This window comes from Dipodomys ordii, unplaced genomic scaffold (genome assembly GCF_000151885.1).
Source record: "Dipodomys ordii isolate 6190 unplaced genomic scaffold, Dord_2.0 Scaffold13, whole genome shotgun sequence".
In the NCBI taxonomy this organism is placed as follows: domain Eukaryota; kingdom Metazoa; phylum Chordata; class Mammalia; order Rodentia; family Heteromyidae; genus Dipodomys; species Dipodomys ordii.
Genome location: NW_012267229.1, coordinates 13,100,349 through 13,118,820, shown reverse-complemented (window position 1 = coordinate 13,118,820; position 18,472 = coordinate 13,100,349). Strand labels below are relative to the sequence as shown.

General features: G+C 49.8%; 1 protein-coding gene across 4 annotated transcripts in view; it reads left to right on the top strand.

The window, feature by feature from the left end:
* The window catches only part of Bcl2l1 (BCL2-like 1), a 56,524-nt gene extending 46,291 nt beyond the window's left edge, over nt 1-10,233 (top strand). For all 4 annotated transcript variants that reach the window (XM_013010968.1, XM_013010969.1, XM_013010966.1 and 1 more), the window contains exon 3: nt 9,093-10,233. In XM_013010968.1, the coding sequence (XP_012866422.1) occupies nt 9,093-9,230 (138 nt within the window). In that variant the 3' untranslated portion in view covers nt 9,231-10,233. The remainder of the gene's footprint in view (nt 1-9,092) is intronic.
* Nucleotides 10,234-18,472: the final 8,239 nt, after the last annotated feature.

Below are 18,472 nucleotides of genomic sequence, written 5' to 3'. Positions count from 1 at the left end.
GCACTGTCTGGCCCCCATCCCTTCGTACCCCCACCCAAGGCCCCACTGAGCTGCCTCTCCCACTCAGTTGCCCACATCCAGGCTCATGCTCCCCTGGGCAGAGGAGAAAGGCTTGTTTCTCTCACATCACAGAGGCCAACAGCTCCCCCAGGAAAGCCAAGGGAAGTGGAATCCAACCACAAACCTCACTTCTTCCGAGTCTTCCTTGCAGCTTCTGCCAAGAGAACGATAAGGCCTCTCTCTTTCTCTCTCTCTGATGGCCCTGCCCCCTCCCTGTCATTGCCCAGCATCTCCTAACAAAGCCTTGTTTGTCCATTGAACAGGCATTTGTCAGCTTTGCCCTCAGAGAAACTGAGGCCAGGAGGAGAAAGTGACTCCACAAGTGACTCAGCCTGACTGAATAGGGCTGTGACAAGACCAGGGCAAGGTACTGACCTGATGTCACTGGCACTTTCCCTGGCTGCCAGCAGCCCCTTCCTCTTCTCCTCCTACCTCTTTCCCAAAATAACCAACAGGAAGGAAGTGGTGGGCCCAGGCCTGGTGAGCTTCAGAGTCAACCCAGGAGGAAGGAAGCGCCGTCTGGCACAGGAGCTTGTTCCCAGAAAAGGGCTTCCCTTTCCCTCCTGGTTTTCATTGTGTCTTTTCCCGATGGTACATCTCAACTGCTAGGCCACAGTTCATTCATTTGTCTGGTAACCTCTGGCCACTATACCCTCAAGGCCTTGACCCTGGCCCAGAATGCTGTACATTACTGGTACTTAAAATTGCTTTTCCACTGGCCAGGTTTCATAGCATCCCAAGTCTCTGTTTACCTGAGCTCAGAATGAGAACCTCCTCTATTCATACAAGTGCATGTACCTGGTCCATGATGATGGCCAGAGAAGTTCTGTCCTTTTCTTTTTTTGGGGAGGGATCTGGTCGTGGGGCCTGAACTCTGGGCCTGGGCACTGTCCCTCAGCTCTTCAGCTCAAGGCTAGCGCTCTACCACTTGAACCACAGTGCCACTTCCAGCTTTTTTCTTTGTGGTGCTGAGGAATCGAACCCAGGGCCTCAGGCATGCAAGGCAAGCGTTTTGCCACTGAGCCACAGTCCCAGTTCTGTCCTTTTGAAACTGAGCAGAACACTGAATCATTAGGAGCAAAGGTGATGAGCCAGAGTGTTGGTGTGGGCATCTCAGCCAGGCCATGAGCTTGCTGTATGACCTTGAGCAAGTTATACATCATTTATTTGTGCACCTCTGAGCTATTAGCTGATGGGTGACAGTGGTACCTGCTGGTAACACATGGAGATGGTTGGCAAGCTGGAAGTAGAGAAGGGCACCTCTCAGGGCAGGTATCAGCTACTGCCACTGGGGTTTGCATTTTCTATGGGAAGTGATAGCAAGGACTGAGGTCCCAAGATGGGACATCAGCTTGAGTTGCAGGCCAGCACTCTGACACATCCCAGCCTAGACAAGGACTCAGTATAAACTAGACCCACCATTTCCACATTTGCAAAAGGGCTATGGAGAAGCACTATGAAAATGCTTGTTCCAGGCTGGGAAGGTGGCTCAGTGGTAGAGTGCTTGCCTTGAGCTGAAGAGCTGAGGGACAGCGCCCAGGCCCAGAGTTCAGGCCCCACGACCGCACCCTCCCCCCCAAAAAAAAAAAGAAAGAAAATGCTTGATCCATGATAGATTCGTTTAGAATAGCACATGCTGCGTACCAGGTTCTAGATACCTAGTAGGGGAAACAAGAAAATAAGTAATCTCAAGTGGGTATGATAGTGCATGTAATTGGGGAATATGGCCTATGTAGGGGAAAGTGCAAGGATCAACTATCATAGCAACAGGTATTACCTATTCTGTTCTTACATCTTAACGAGTGAAGATACTGTGTGGAATAGAGAGGTCCCCTAATTTGCTCTAAGTCACACTAGGAAGATGAAGCATGAATGTGGGAAGTGAAAAAGAATTGGAATTTGGAGATTAGATTAGGGACTAGTTCATTCAGCCCCTGGTGACATGGGTGGTTCCTGCACTGGGGCACTTGGGCCCTTTCCCCGTAGACATGATGCCAGCCTTGACCCCGTGGTGCTTAATAGACCTGTGTCGCCCACTTGGCTGCCTCTGAGCGGAGATCTTAGAGATCTGTCTGAAGTCAGGTTATTCCGCCTATACCAAACCCCAAAACTGATAGGTGAGACCAGCACACAGACTTCAGCCATCCACATGTGTGGCCATGACAGTCGGAGGCTCTGGAGTATTGAAGGGCTTTGAAAGTGATCCCAGCCAAGGGTTTCCTAGGGATCAAGTCAAGAGACCTGAAATCTTGCCAGGCACCCATGGTTCACACCTTTAATCTTAGCTACTCAAGAGGCTGAGATCTGAGGATTACGGTTCAAAGCCAGCCCAGGCAGGAAAGTCCATGAGACTCTTACCTCCAGTAAAAACCACAGAAAACTGGAAGTGGTGCTGTGGCTCAAGTGGTAGAGCACTAGCCTTTAGCTGAAGAGCTGAGGGACAGAGCCCAGGTCCAGAGTTCAAGGCCCATGATGACCAAAAAAGAGAGAGAGAGAGAGACCTGAAGTCTTTGTCTCTTTAACTGCCAAAAACCTGCAGTGAGAAACTTTCAAACAGGCAGGTGCTAGCCCTTATTGACATGTGGGCTCTTGTCTGGCTAGGCATCTGTGACTTCTGGAGAGCATTTAGCCATTGCTTGTCCTTGGGGATCCTAAAAACTCCCACATGGGAGCAGTCTCCTCCAAAGAGAAACTTCACTCAGGCTAAGTGCCAACAGAGACCCTAGCTACCTACAGCTTTAGAGACTTTCCTGTTCCCCACCCTTGTACCTTGTCTTGTGCTCACTGTGCTAGGCCTAGCTGAAATCGGTGGACACCACCCAGGGAGCAGCGGGGGCTTATCTCTGCTTTTTCAGACCAGGGCCACTCTGCAATCCTGTTTATTTACCCAGAGCAGCCGCCCACTGAGAAAATGGCTGTTTGTTTCCAAGTGTGTCGTGTGAACTGCAGGCTAAATATACCCACACCACCACCTCTCCAGCCCCCGCCCTGGAACAGTGCACCCCACTCTGCTTGCTCTCCCTGCAGAAGCAATCCCCAGATTCCACACCCTTGGAAGCACTAAGGAACCCACTCCCTCATCTCCACCCCCACCCTCCCCTCAAGGAAAAGAAGCTCTGAAGTGGAGATTGTCCTGGCAAGAAACACCCCACACGTCAGAGCCCATCAGTGCCTTGTTCTCTGTGGCACTGGAACGCAAACGCCTTCTCCGCCCCAGAATGACGTTCTGGACAGTGAACACTTTGTGCCTTTGCAGGGACAGGGCCTGTTTACTCCAGCCCAGCCCCTGAGCCCAAAGTTTCCTGTGGCTGCCAGCACTCTGCCTGAGGAACATTCCCATGGAAGGAGCCAGGCCTCTCCTGATGTAGCTGTAACCCTGGTTGTCCCTGGTTCCTCATGAGACATTAGCTAACCCATGCCTTCTGGCCATGGCCTATGTCTCTGCTCCACACAGTCTAGAATTCTCCCCATCACCCTCAAATCTTCTGGGCCTACTTAACCTGGAAGCAGAAAAATTAGACCTCTCATAAGAGAGGTTTGTTTATGTTTTTGGTTTTCATTCTGCCAACACCCACAGAGACCAGCCAGGGTGGAGGGGGGGACCTAGAGACACTGCCAGCCACTGTCCTGGTCCCCACCTCAACCCTGCAGCCACATTGCTTTTCCTTCCACATAACCTTTCCACACTGCTGACAGGACAGGCCACTCCTTTCTCCCCCCCCCCAAACCCACACACACCCCAGCAGAAAGGAAGTGTCCTAATGGAGCAGCTCTGGCTGGAACATTGGGTTCCATCCGCCAGCACAGAATAAGCATGCTCTCCACAGCGGGACAGCTCAGGCACTTGCGCTCACAGCATGCTCTGGTCTGCTAGCTCCCTATGGTAAGCCTCAGGCTACTCATCCGTGAAAGGTGGCACGTCTACCTCTTGAGGACTCTGACAGGGGAGTGCATTTATGCCATTACAGTGTATGGCACTAAGTGGACGTGCAGGACATTCATTCTGTTAAGTACATTTTTGTTTAACCAAGATGTGAGCTGAGAAGTGTGTTGTTGGGCTATTTTGTTGTTGCATAAACATTAGAGTGTACTTCACAAACCTAAACAATAGCTCAGGAGAAAATGACGTAATTCAAAGTGGGGCCGAGGCTTAGCATCTGAGCTGCTGCTAGTCCCACACTACCGTAGTTGTATGTAGTAAACTTTTTTCTTCTTGTCCCAGTACTGGGGCTTGAACTCAGGGCGGCATCCCTGAGCTTTTTTGCTTAAGACTAGCCCTCTACCATTTGAGTCACGTCTCCACTTCCAGCTTTTTGGTGATTAATTGGAGCTAAGAGTCTCATAGATTTTCCTTTCTTGCCTGAGCTGGCTTTGAACTGTGATCCTCAGATCTCAGCTTCCTGAGTAGCTAGGTGTGAGCCATGAGCACCCAGCTATAAATTTTTTATGTTTAAAAAAAAAGCATAGTAAGCCAGGTGCCTGTGGCTCATGCCTGTAAACCAGAAGTAGCTCTGCGGCTCAGGTGGTAGAGCGCTTGCCTTGAGCTGAAGAGCTCAAAGACTCAGGCCCAGGGTTAAAGGCCCAGAGTTAAGCCCTATGACCAAAAAAAAGCATAGTATAGCTGAGTGTCAGTGACTCATGCCTATAATTCTATCTACTCAGGAGGCTGAGATCTGAGATCAGGGTTAGAAGCCAGATTAGACAAATCTGAGATTTCATCTCTGGTTAACCAGGAGGCATGGCTCAGGTGGAGCACCAACAGGAGCCAAAAAAGCTGAGCACTTGGGACTAGGAATGTGTAGCTTAATGGTAGAGTGCTTGTCTAGCATGCATGAAGCCCTGGGTTCCATTCCTCAGCACCACATACACAGAAAAGGCTGGAAATGGCACTGTGGTTCAAGTGGTAGAGTACTACCCTTGAACAAAAGAAGAGCAGAGACAGTGCCCAGGTCCTGAGTTCAAGGTCTAGGACTAGCCAAAAAATGGAGGGGAAAAAAAAAGCTGAGCACTATGAACCTGATCATTAGCATTAGTGTGTGCTGTACATGTGTGCTACTTTTTTTTTTTTTTGTCGCTCGTGGGGCTTGAACTCTGGGCCTGGGCACTGTCCCTCAGCTCTTCAGCTCAAGGCGAACGCTCTACCACTTGAGCTATAGCGCCACTTCCGGTTTTCTGGTGGTTTATTGGAGATAGGAGTCTCACAGTCTCTCCTGCCCAGCCTGGCTTTGAACCGCGATCCTCAGATCTCAGCCTCCTGAGTAGCTAGGATTACAGGCATGAGCCACCAGCGCCCGGCTTGTGTGCTACTTTTATTTGTATTTCTGTTATGCTGAATTTATCCCTTTGTACTAAGTTGCTTCTGGGATCTCTTCTATACAATCTCTTCTTTAGGTTTAGGAACAATGTTCCTTCCATGGAGGATCATCCCAGTGTGGCAGGCAGAGCTTCAATTAATCTAACCATGAGCCTCTGTAGGTACTGTATGTTTTGGTCACCTGGCTATGTTCAATGACCAGAGAATCTACATGTAAAACCTTCAGTTCAGCACTGCTTTCTGTATTTTTATTTCTGTGCAGTAAAAATTCAGCACCCTTTGGGCCACTGTCTTGTGGCTAGCTCCACTCTGGCCTGGGCTCACCTTACTCCATCACAACATTGGAATGGTGATGATTGTGTCTTTAAAGGGACAGCATTCCAACATTGGTGACTTTGGGATATACAAATCTTTCCTAGCCTGGGCAGTTTCTGGTTTGCTTTTTGCAACTATTGTTTTAGTGGTAGTAAATAGGGTTTGAATTCAGGACCTTGCACTTGTTAGGTAGGCAGGCACTCTACCACTTAATCTTCATCCCCCACTTGTTTCTCAGGTGTTAAGATTTTAACGTTTTAGCTGGGCCCTAGTGGCTCATGCCTGTAATCCTAACTACTCAGGTGGCTGACATCTGAGGATCACAGTTCAAAGCCAGCCCAGGCAGGAAAGACTGTGAGACTCTTACCTCCAGAAAACTGGAAGTGGTGCTGTGGCTCAAGTGATAGAGTGCTAGCCTTGAGCTCAAGAGCTGAGGGACAGTGCCCAGGCCCAGAGTTCAAGCCCCACGACCGACCAAAAAAAAAAAGAAGAAGAAGATTTTAACCTCTTGATTTACATGATGTTGAGGACTGGCAGTACTGAGGTTTGACCTCCCATTCTTTTTTTTTTTTTTTTTGGGGGGGGGTGGGGTCCGGTGGTGGTGCCTGAACTCTTGGCCTGGGCACTGCCCCTCAGCTCTTCAGCTCAAGGCTAGCGCTCTACCACTTGAGCCACAGTGCCACTTCCGGCTTTTTTCTTTCTGCTTATGTGGTGCTGAGGAATTGAACCCAGGGCCTCTTGTATGCAAGGCAAGTGCTCTACCATTGAGCCACCTTCCCAGCCCCTGACCTCCCATTCTTATGCTGGCTAGGCAGGCACCCTGATTTGCATGACTTTGTGAGATTTTTCTGGGTCCAGAAGGTAACAAACCATTTCTACAGGGTAGCTCAGGCTGCTTTCAGGAAGAGAAAGATCAAGGCTATACTTCTATGTAACTGGCAGCCCAACCAGCTTGCTCGTGTCAGCACCTTCACAGTCTGGCAAGGAGAGGAATGCATGCTGCTGGAACATTATGAGAGCCACAGGTTTACTAGGCCAAATGACAGGAATTCTTTAGCTCCACTGTTTTTTGTTTGTTTGTTTTTTGTCTTGGTCAGTAGTGGGGCTTGAACTCTGGGCCTGGGCACTGTCTCTGAGCTCTTTATCTCAAGGCAGGTGCTCTACCACTTGAGCCACAGTGCCACTTCAGTTTTTCTGGTGATTAATTAGAGAGAGTGTCTCAGACTTTCCTGCCTGGGCTGGCTTTGAACTGTGATCCTCAGACCTCAGCCTCCTGAGTAGCTAGTATTATAGGCACCAGAGGCTCACACCTGAATCCTAGCTACTCAGGAGGCTGAGATCTGAGCTGAGGATCACAGTGTGAAACCAACCCAGGAAAGTCTGAGACTCTTATCTTCAATTAACCACCACAAAGCACAGAAGTAGAGCCTCAGTTTTACTTTTTTTCTTTTGTTTTTGTTTGTTTCCTCCCCAATCCCTCCTACTCCAGCTTTGAGCAGTGCTCAGTCTCTGAGATCAAGCCTCAGTACTGACACACACACACAAAGGACTAACTCCATTTTAATCTGTGTTGCTGACTGAAACATTCTGCAACACATGGCTGTGAAGCTGTGCCAGACCCCGGTTTGGGTACTGATACACAGGGACAAAACAGGGTCTTTACCTTCATCCAGATCCATCTGCTACAGGAGACCAATCACAACAAAACACAGCATACAAGCAGGTTATGAAAAATGATGAATGGGCTGGGAAGGTGGCTCAGCAGTAGAGTGCCTCACATGCATGAGGTCCTGGGTTCAGTTCCTCAGCACCACAGAAATAGAAAAGGTCAGAAGTGGCACTGTGGCTCAAGTGATATAGAGTGCTAGCCTTGAGCTGAAGAGCTGAGGGACAGTGCCAAGCCTGGAGTTCAGGCCCTATGACCGACCAGAAAAAAAAGGAAAGTGGTGAGGAGCAAAAGGCAGAGCAGATTGGAACAGCCCTGTAATCCCAGCACTCAGGAGGCTGAAGCAAAGAGTAAAAAATTCAGTGAGCCCATCTCAAAAAAACAAGGAAAGGGGACTAGGAAGGTGGCTCAATGGTAGAGCGCTTGCCTTGCATGCATGAGGCCCTGGGTTCGATTCCTCAGCACCCCATAAGCACAAAATCTGGAAGTGGTGTTGTGGCTCAAGTGGTAGAGCGCTAGCCTTGAGCTAAAGAGCTGAGGGACAGCACCCAGGCCCAGAGTTCAGGCCCCACAACAGACCAAAAAAAAAAAAACAAGGAAAGGACAAAAAGTGCTGGAAAAAAAAATAGACCAGAGAGTAGCAGAGATGGGTAGTTTTGGACATTGAGTGGGAAGATCAGCACAGAGGCTGGGGTGATGGACTGAGGACACTGGGAGGACAGAGGGCTTGCTGACTGCTGGCGCAGCAAGTGAGGAGCCAGGCCTTTTTTCCAGGCCTTAGGGGAGCCTTGGAAGAGTCAAGACCCTGGAGGGACTGGTTGGAGTTTGGTCCACTGGGAAGTGCTGACTGCCTTGCCCCAAGCAGAAAGAGGGCTCTTCCTCTAGGACCCTGGCATATTGCTCACTGCTGCAGGCCTGGATACATGTTGAGGGTTCTTTTAGTTCAGTCTAAGCTCAGCACATGGTACTCTGCTAGGAGCCCGGGGTACAGACATGAATGACCCTATTTCCTTGGTATGGGGATTGCTGGAGGACTGTGTGTACAGGAAGCTGTGATCTCATCTGCTTTTTTAGAAATCATTAGGTTGGGACATGGCCTGAAGGGGTCATCAGGCTAGAGGTGGATTGAGCAGGTGACCCACGTGAACACGCTGGTGGTGGGGTCTGAGGCAACTGGAGGAGAGCAGGCCCTGTCGGTGGGAGCTGCCACTCAGCTGGATGGGGCCCGGTGTAAATGTGCCCCAGCAGAGGCAGGAGTGTGGCCATTCATACACACACACACTCTCTCTCTTCTGGTAGCTAGACACCAGGTTTGGAATCTGTCCACGTTTGGTGCTCTAGTGGGGTGACCTTGAAGAGGTCCTTTGGCTCCCAGAGTCTCATTCCTGTTCTGCCCTTGGGACCAGAGCCGAGCAGCGCTGGTGGGAGGATTAGAGCTTACTCACAAAAAGGTGCTCCAGGCTGGCTCAAAGCCCCACAGCCCCTCATTCCTGGATCATGTGCCTCCCTCCTGACTTGAGCTTGGAGCAGGGCTGCTGCTTACCTCCTCCTGGGAGGGGTGGTCACGTTTGCATCTTTGTTATCCCCTGCCCTGCCCTGCCCTGCCCAGACACCAGCCAGCCTGGCTATCCATCTGGCCCCCTCTAGAAGAAGGAGCCATGTCACCAGATGTCCCCTTTCTCCCACCAAGCCCCTGCTGTAGGATTCACACAGTATCCCCCGCTTCTCTCCCCTCAGGACACTTTTGTGGAACTCTACGGGAACAATGCAGCAGCTGAGAGTCGGAAGGGCCAGGAGCGCTTCAACCGCTGGTTCCTGACGGGCATGACCGTGGCCGGTGTGGTTCTGCTGGGCTCGCTCTTCAGTCGGAAATGACCAGACACTGACCGCTCACTCACCCTCCTGCCCCTGCCACATTCCTCCCTCTTGCCACCATCACCACCAGGAGAACCACTACATGTCCCCCACCCCACCCCACCCATCACAGGGTTGGGTCTAGACCTGGTCCCCTGCAGTTAGTTTTCTAGAATCTACCACGCTTCTGTGAGAGACACCTTCCCCCACACCTCAATTCTCTTGGCCTCAAAAACCACAAAGTTTTCCCCAAATCTGCCCCGTGGAGGCCGGCAGGAGTGGGGTGGAGGAGGGTAGGGGTCAGGAGGGCCTTGCCTCATCGGTAGAACCTGTATTACCCCCTAGCTTCCTGAGAATGCCTTCTTGGCAGGGAGCTGGGAAGTTTTCTGAACCTCTTCCCCCAGAAAGAGAGACTAGGTTGCCTTTGTTTTGATGTTTGTGGCCTCAGAATTGACCATTTCCCATTCCCCTGTGGGCCTGGCCCCCACTTCCTTCCATCTCCACCCCCAGGAGCCTTTTGAGGCCACTTTTAACTAATTAGGCATTCAGGCTACTTGGGATGGAAGAGCAAGGACCAGGACTTCCTCCCTGCCTCTGGCCTCGCCAAAGTCCCCGACTCCCAGTCTGAATGTTCTCCAGAGGCCTCTCAGCCTTGAGGCCAGCCCCACCCCGAGGGAAGGGATCGTAGCTGCAGGAAGCAACCATGCTAAAGCTAGGGCGGCCCTGGCAGTCGTAGTACCACCCAAGTCCCTTCCCCACCCACCCCTGGCTCCCATCACCATGACTGAGGGACCAACTGGGCCCAAGACAGGTGTCCCAGAGCTGTTTATGGCTCCAGCTGCCTCACTTCCTGCAAGACCAGCCTGTGGCATCTTTGTCTTGGGTTGCTGCCCATAGGAACCGGGGCTCAGGGGCCTCAGGCCAGAAGTGAAGGGGAACTACAGGGAGCAGCTGTGGGAGGCCTGGGGTCTTCCCTACCTCAGGCAGGAAGGAGAGCCTGCTACCCAGAGTGGCAGGGATGGTGGGGGGGGGTTACGGGAGGGGGGACGCTGAGCAGAGGGTTCTATCCTTTTCTGCTAGGCAGATTTGTACCCAATTCCCATCCAGCCTGGGCAACTGGGTTGCCAAGGTCAGAGTGGCCTGGCCCCTGAAGCCTTTCGGCCTGCCTCCCTCTCCTCTGCTCCACCTTTGGCCTGTCTCATCCCTGGGGGGGTCCCAGCCCAGCTCTGGCTGCCCCCGGCTCTCTGCTGTACATATTCGAGACTAGTTTTTATTCCTTGTGAAGATGATATACTATTTTTGTTAAGTGTGTCTGTATTTATGTGTGAGGAGCTGCTGGCTTGCTGTGCGCGTGCACGTGGAGAGCTGGTGCCCGGAGATTGACGGCCTAACGCTCCCTCCCTGCCCTGGCCCGGGGAAGCCAGGGGTCCTGGCTCCTGAGGGGCATCTGTCCCTCCCCTCCCCCCCACTTGTTCCAGCTCTTTGAAATAGTCTGTGTGAAGGTGAAAGTGAAGTTCGGTAATAAACTGTGTTGACTTGGTGAACAACTGGCCTGGGCTGTGTGTGCTTGGTAATGGGGAAGGGAAGAGGGGAGATGGGAGAAAGTAGGGGCTACCCAGCTTCCTGGAGGCCAGTCCTGCCTCCCTCCTCCTTCCAGGCCTGTGCATTGATGGCGTACCTCCCTGCTGGGGCTGGGGCTTGGGCTACCCACAGGGAGCAGGAGTGACCATCAAATAGCCACTCAGCCAACGTTGGCTGAACCCTACTCTGCACAATATCTTGGGGCTTCTGTAGCTAACAAAGCCTGTGCCTTTTTGGAGAATCCATTGTAGTGTAGGAGACAAGACACAAATGCAAGCCCAGCTCTGGCTGCGGTAGCGCTTCTCTGAGGGCCTGTTGCAGCCTTCTGGTCAGACTTGAAGGACTTAAGAGAGAAGGTAAAAACCAATCATTTTTGCCATGTGCTGATGGCTCGTGCCTATTATACTAGCTACTCAGGAGGCTGAAATCTAAGGATTGGGATTTGGTGCCAGCCTGGGCAAGAAAGTTCATGAGACTCATCTCCATTTTACCACCAGAAAACCAGAAGTGGCACTGTGGCTCAGTGATAGAGCACTAGCCTTGAGCAAAAAAGCTCAGGGACAGCACCCAGGCCTAGAGTTTAAGCCCCATGATATAGGAGGGGGGAATAGAAAGTCTCAGAACTTCAGATAGGAGAACTCTAGAGGAAAAAAAAAAAAGATAGTCTTCAGAACAGTGAGATGTAAGAATTGAGAAGACAAGACATGTTTGAAGCCATGGCTCCTGCATGCCCTTCAGCCAAAGTTAACAGGGAGCTGAGTTTTGGGGAGCAGAGGCAGAGAAGCATCCTGGGCCGGAGCTGGAAGGGAACTAAGGGTTATGGTAGGGAACTGGAGACCCGGAGAGTCCCGAGTGGTTCAATCCCTAGCACCACAAATGCAGACACCCAATCCCATGGACAGGCTGAGATAAAGCTGTGCATGTAGAAGGCCCTAACCATGATGCCAGGGGATTGTGAAGGGTCTTTGTGTGTTCCTGAGAGCCGGAGGTGGGAGTTGGGGAATCCTGAACCTGTTCCAGCTGCTGTGGACAAAATGGTGACTTGCTTACCACTGGATTTGAAGGTCAACAGGCCAGATGTGCTTTTCATCATGGGTCTTGTGACACCTAGTCACCTAGTGTCCCTGTCCCTGTCTCTATGGAGTTACAGAGGCAGTTATGATGGGTGTGATCTGAGGTCAGTCAGTAGAGGTTACAAGGTCTGGATGAGTGACATTGAACTGGGGGCTCTCTTGCAGGAGGAGGTTCCACATGGTCCCAGCTGGAGGTTGTGGCAGGGTCCGCAAACCTCCCCTGGAGTCTAGGACCATCCCCAGCTGGGGCTGGCCTGTCTCTGGAGCTCCGCCCCAGGCAGCTTTCAGAAGTGGGCTTCGTTGCCCCCTGGTGGTAATAGTGTGACATGCAAATCAAGCTGCTGTGGTTCAGTACCCACAACTGGTCTTTCAGATTGGCCTTCCCTAGTGGCCTTCCTACCTGTATAGCATTCCGTGAAAAGTTAACCTTAAATTGATCCTTATATATGCCATCATACATGCAGAAAATTTTAGAATAACATGCTGGAAAAGCTGGAAGGACTTGTGAACTATCTGTGTGTATTGGAAAAAAGTCATTCCATTTCTATGAGGAAGGAGGGGAAAGGAAGGCAGAAAAGGAAGAAAAGGGGGAAAAGGAGAGAAGGAATAACAACATATTTGCATATAAGGGAACACATACCTCCTAGCTGATGAAAGAAATAAAATATATTGCATAAGAAATACATGAAGTAGGGCTGGGAAGATGGCTCAGTGGTAGAGCGCTTGCCTCGCATGCAAGAGGCTCTGAGTTCGATTCCTCAGCACCACATAAGCAAAAAGTAAAAAGCCGAAAGTGGCACTGTGGCTCAAGTGGTAGAGCGCTAGCCTTGAGCTGAAGAGCTGAGGGACAGCGCCCAGGCCCAGAGTTCAGGCCCCACAACTGGACCCCCCCAAAAAAATATAGAAATAAAAATACATGAAATAATAACTTTGACTAAAACCCAAATAAGATAGTTCTAAAATCTAGGTGGCCAGTGGCTCAAGTGGTAGAATGCTAGCCTTGAGCAAAAGAGCTCAGGAACCTAGCCCAGACCCTGTATTCAAGCCCCACAGTCAACAACAACAACAAAAATCTAAAATTTATTTTATTTTTGGTCAGTCGTGGGGTTTGAACTCTGGGACTGGGCGCTGTCCCTCAGCTCTTCAGCTCAAGGCAAGCGCTCTACCACTTGAGCCACAATGCCACTTCCAGTTTTCTGGTAGTTTACTGGAGATAATAGTTTCAAAAACTTTCTTGCTCTGGCTGGCTTTGAACTGCAGTCCTCAGATCTCAGCCTCCTGAGTAGCTAGGATTACAGGCGTGAGCCACCAGCACACAGCTTAAAGTTGATTCTGAAAAAACTTGAGCTGGGAAGGGGGGGGCGGGGCTAGGAAGGTGGCTCAGTGGTAGAGTGCTTACCTTGCATGCATGAAGCCCTGGGTTCGATTCCTTAGCACCACATAAACAGAAAAAACCGAAAGTGGTGCTGTGGTTCAAATGGTAGAACACTAGCCTTGAGCTGAAGAGCCCAGGCCCAGAGTTTTAAGCCCCACAACTAGCCAAAAAAGAAAAAGGCTTGAGCCAGGTGCTCATGGCTCACACCTGTAATCCTAGCTAATCAGAAGACTGAGATCTGAGGATTGTGCTTCAAAACCAGCTCGTGCAGAAAAGTCCGTGAGACTTATCTCCAACAAACCACTAGAAAACCTGAAGTGGGGGCTGGGAAGGTGGCTCAGTGGTAGAGCGCTTGCCTTGCATGCTCGAGACCCTGGGTTCGATTCCTCAGCACCACATAAGCAAAAATAAAAAAGCCGGAAGTGGTGCTGTGGCTCAAGTGGTAGAGTGCTAGCCTTGAGCTGAAGAGCTGAGGGATAGTGTCCAGGCCCAGAGTTCAGGCCCCATGACCAGACCCAAAAAAAAGAAAAAAGAAAACCTGAAGTGGCGCTGTGGCTCAAGTGGTAGAGTGCTAGTATTGAGCTGAAGAACTGAGGTACAGTACCAGGCCCAGAGTTCAACCCCCACGACTGACAAAAAAAAGAAACTTGATAGGATCTGGCAATGTGACTTAGTGGTAGTGTACTTGCCTAGCATGCATGAAACCCTGGGTCAGTACCACATAATCAGAAAACCAGAAGTAATGCTGTGGTTCAAGTGGTAGAGCACTTGCCTTGAGCACAGAGAGGCTCAAGGACTGTGCCCAGGCCCTGAGTTCAAGCCCCAGGACCAGCAATAAAAAAAAAGAAAAAAACTTGATAATAAATTTATATTTTAAAAAATTAAAATTATATAAAGGAACTTGGGGGGGGCTGGGAAGGTGGCTCAGTGGTAGAGTGCTTGCCTTGCATGCATGAAGCCCTAGGTTCGATTCCTCAGCACCACATAAGCAGGAAAAAAAAGCCGGAAGTGGTGCTGTATCAGGTGGTAGAGCGCTAGCCTTGAGCTGAAGAGCTAAGGGACAGCTCCCAGGCCCAGAGTTCAGGCCCATGACTGACCAAAAAAAAAAAAGGAACTTGATTTGGGGTATAGCTCAACCATGGGACACATTATTTATTGTTGTTGGTCATGGAGTTTGAACTCAGGCTCTGGGTGCTGTCCCTGAGCTCTTGTGCTCAAGGATAGTACTCTACCACTTTGAGCTCCAGCACCACTTCTGGTTTTCTGGTGGTTAATTGGAGATAAGAGTGTCATGGTTCCTGCCCAGGCTGGCTTCAAACTGTGCTCCTCAGATCTCATCCTTGAATAGCTGGGATTACAGGAGTAAGCCACCAGGCCTCAGGGACACATTCTAGAAATGCACCATGTCTAAGTTTAACTCCCAGAACAAGATAGACAGATACCAATAAAGCAATTTCTATATGCAGTTTTACCATTAAAATGGTGAGGTTAATTCTTGATCAAGGTTTGTTAATAACACTCTTTTTCTTTTTCTTTCTTTCTTTCTTTCTTTCTTTTTTTTTTTGTTTTTGTTGGTGGTGGTGGTCGTGGGGCCTGAACTCTGGGCCTGGGTGCTTGCTGTCCCTCAGCTCTTCAGCTCAAAGCAAGCGCTCTACCACTTGAGCCACAGCACCACTTCTGGTTTTCTGAATGCTGAGATCTGAGGATCACATTCAAAGCCAGCCCAAGCAGAAAAGTCCATGAGACTGAGCTCCAATAAACCACCAGAAAACCAGAAGTGTCGCTGTGGCTCAAGTGGTAGAGTCCTAGCCTTGAGCTGAAGAGCTCAGGGACAGTGCCCAAGTCCAGAGTTCAAGCCCCATGACCAAGAAAAAAAGAAAAAAAATCCCAAATGTTACCATTTAAAATATATATATATATTTTTTTTTTTTGGTCCGGTTATGGGGCCTGAACTCTGGGCCTGAACACTGTCCCTCAGCTCCTCAGCTCAAGGCTAGTGCCCTACCACTTGAGCCACAGCGCCACTTCCGGCTTTTTTCTTATGTGGTGCTAAGGAATCGAACCCAGGGCCTCAGGCATGCAAGGCAAGCGCTCTACCACTGAGCCAACTTCCCAGCCCTAAAATATATTTTTAATATTCAAATAGCTCTGTCTTTAATGAACAAATATTATATTTCTTATAATCAAGTGAATTCCAAATCCAAACTCAATTCTCATTAAGGCATTTAAAAATGATTTCAGAAGATAGGAAAAGATGTAAAAGCTGGGTGCTGGTGGCTCACCACGCCTGTAATCCTAGCTACTCAGGAGGATCTCAGTTCAAAGACAGCCCAGGCAGGATAGACTATGAGACTCCTATCGCCAATAAACCACTAGAAAAACCAGAAGTGATGCTGTAGCTCAAGTGGTAGAGCACTCACCTTGAGCTGAAGAGCTGAGGGACAGCGCCCAGGCCCAGAGTTCAAGCCCCACGACCAACAACAACAACAACAAAAAGATGTAAAGCTTCCAAAGCCACTTGCCTTTTCTATTTGGAGGCGATTATAATTGCTATTCCAAACTGAGCAAGGCCAGATTATAGCACAGATGATAAAAAGGAAGAGGGAGGTGGGGGAGGAAGAAAGGTAGGGAAAGAGGGAAAGGAAGGAAGAGAGGAAACAGAAGGGAGGGAAAGGAAGGTAAGAAGAGAGGGAGGGGGGAAGGAGGGAAGGAATAGCCAAGTATTTGCATGTAAGGGGCACACACCTCCCAACTATTGTTAGCCTTCCTTATCAATGTGCTCCATTCTTATAAAATTCAATCATGTATGAAAAACATTCAGAAATTTTTTTCATCAATACTAAATATCTACAGAATTTTTGCGCTTATTCCCTAGCAATACATTCTGTGAAACAACTCCTCTATTGGAGACTATCAGTAGCACAGATGATTTCAAAGTTCCAGGTGCAAATGGTTCCAGTGAGGAAGTGAGGCCAAGGACTCAGCCACTTGGTATGGTTGGGTGGTGAATGTCCCCCACAGGCCCTTGGTTTTAAGGCCTGTCCTCAGTACAGGTGGAGCCTTTAGGAGGTGGGCCTTCATGGGAGGCTCTTAGGTTTTTGGGGTGGCTGTCCTTGAAGGGACTGGAGGAGACCAACCCCTCCCTCTCTGGTTTTCACTTCTTGGGCAGTTTGCTCACCAAGGTAATGACCCATCACGTTCCACCCATCATTGGAGGTGCAGGGACAGCCCTGAAGACAGCGACTCTGTATCTGACACCTGCCTGCCCCCTGCAGAGGGCAGCACAGACATGCAGTCAAACACCCACCTCCTGGGCTGGGAAGGTGGCTCAGTGGTAGAGTGTTTGCCTCGCATGCCTGAGGCCCTGGGTTCGATTCCTCAGCACCACATAAGCAGGAAAAAAAAAAGCAGGAAGTGGTAGAGGGCTAGCCTTGAGCTGAAGAGCTGAGGGACAGTGCCCAGGCCCAGAGTTCAGGCCCCACGACTGGACCCAAAGAAAAAAAAAAACACCCACCTCCTGCCTTCTGATGAGAACTCCCTCAAGCCTGCTTGTACTCTAAGGTGTACCCAGGGCATGTAGCCGGGCCACCACTGTGTCTGCCACAACTCAAGATATCTTTGTAGCATACCAGCTGGGCAACTCAACTTGAGAGAGAAGTTGTTTTACTTTTTCCTATTTTCTCTTTTGTTTAATTTTATTTGTTTTTATTTTTTATTTTTTTTTTGGTCCGGTTGTGGGGCCTGAACTCTGGGCCTGAGCACTGTCCCTCAGCTCTTCAGCTCAAGGCTAGTGCTCTACCACTTGAGCCACAGCGCCACTTCCGGCTTTTTTCTTATGTGGTGCTGAGAAATCGAACCCAGGGCCTCATGCATGCAAGGTACGCACTCTACCACTGAGTCACCTTCCCAGCCCCTCCAACCTGACTTTTTGCTAGTTATTTTGGAAACTGAGTCTCACAGATTTTTTTTTGAGTGGATTGGCCTGGAACCTTGATCTTCCCAATCTCAGCCTTCCACATAGTTTGAGATTACAGGTGCATACCACTGCACCCAACTACAAGTTGAGAAGGGGTCTCAAGAACTTTTCTGCCTAAGCTGGCCTCAAACCCCAAACCTTGGGATCTCAGCCTCCCAAATAGCTAGGATTACAAGCATGTGCCACTTATGCCTGACTGGCGTTCTGTTTAAAAAAACAGAGGAAGGGCTGGGAAGGTAGCTCAGTAGTAGCGTGCTTGTCTTGCATGCATGAGACCCTAGGTTCGATTCCTCAGCACCATGTAAGCAGATAAAGCCAGAAGTGGCATTGTGGCTCAAGTGGTAGAGAGCTAGCCTTGAGCTGAAGAGCTGAGGGACAGCACCCAGGCCCAGAGTTCAAGCCTTACAACCAACCAAAATAATAATAATTTTAAAAATCAGCTGGGTGCTGGTGTCTCATGCCTGTAATCCTAGTTTCTCAAGAGGCTGAGATCTGAGGATCTCAGCCAGCCCGGGCAGAAAAGTCCGTGAGACTCTTATGTTCAATAAACCACTAGAAAACCGGAAGTGGCGCTGTGGCTCAAGTGGTAGAGCACTTGCCTTGAGCTGAAGAGCGCAGGGACAGCGCCCAGGCCCAGAGTTCAAGCTCCACAACCAACAACAACAACAACAAAAAAATCAGAGGAAGACAACTCAAAGGCTGAAGTATTCGGGAAGAGATCTGAAGGACCCAAATTTGTGAACCAGCAAAGTCCATGAAATTATTATCTCCAATTAATTAGCCGAGAATGGAGCAGTGGTTCAAGTGATATAGAGCTAGCCTTGACCAAAAAGTTCAGAGACAGTGCCCAAGCCCTGAGTTCAAGCCCAGAGCTGGGGGGAAAAACACAGCATAAATAAATACATACATACATATATATATATACACACACACACACACACATACATACATACAAAAAAGAAAGGAAGAAACTCTCTTTTTTTTTTCTGGGGGGTGGGGGAGTGGCCTGGTCTCTGTTCCTGAGCTCTTTCGCTCAAGACTAGCATTCTACCACTTTGAGCCACAGCACCACTTCTGGTTTTCTGGTAGTCAGCTGGAGATAAGAGTCATACGGACTTTTCTGCCCAGGCTGGATTTGAACCATGGTCCTCAGATCTCAGCCTCCTGAGTAGCTAAGATGACAGCCCCAGGTGCCTGGCGAATTCCTCTTTTTTATTTTTCCCCTGTTGGTCATGGGGCCTAAACTCTGGGCCTGGGT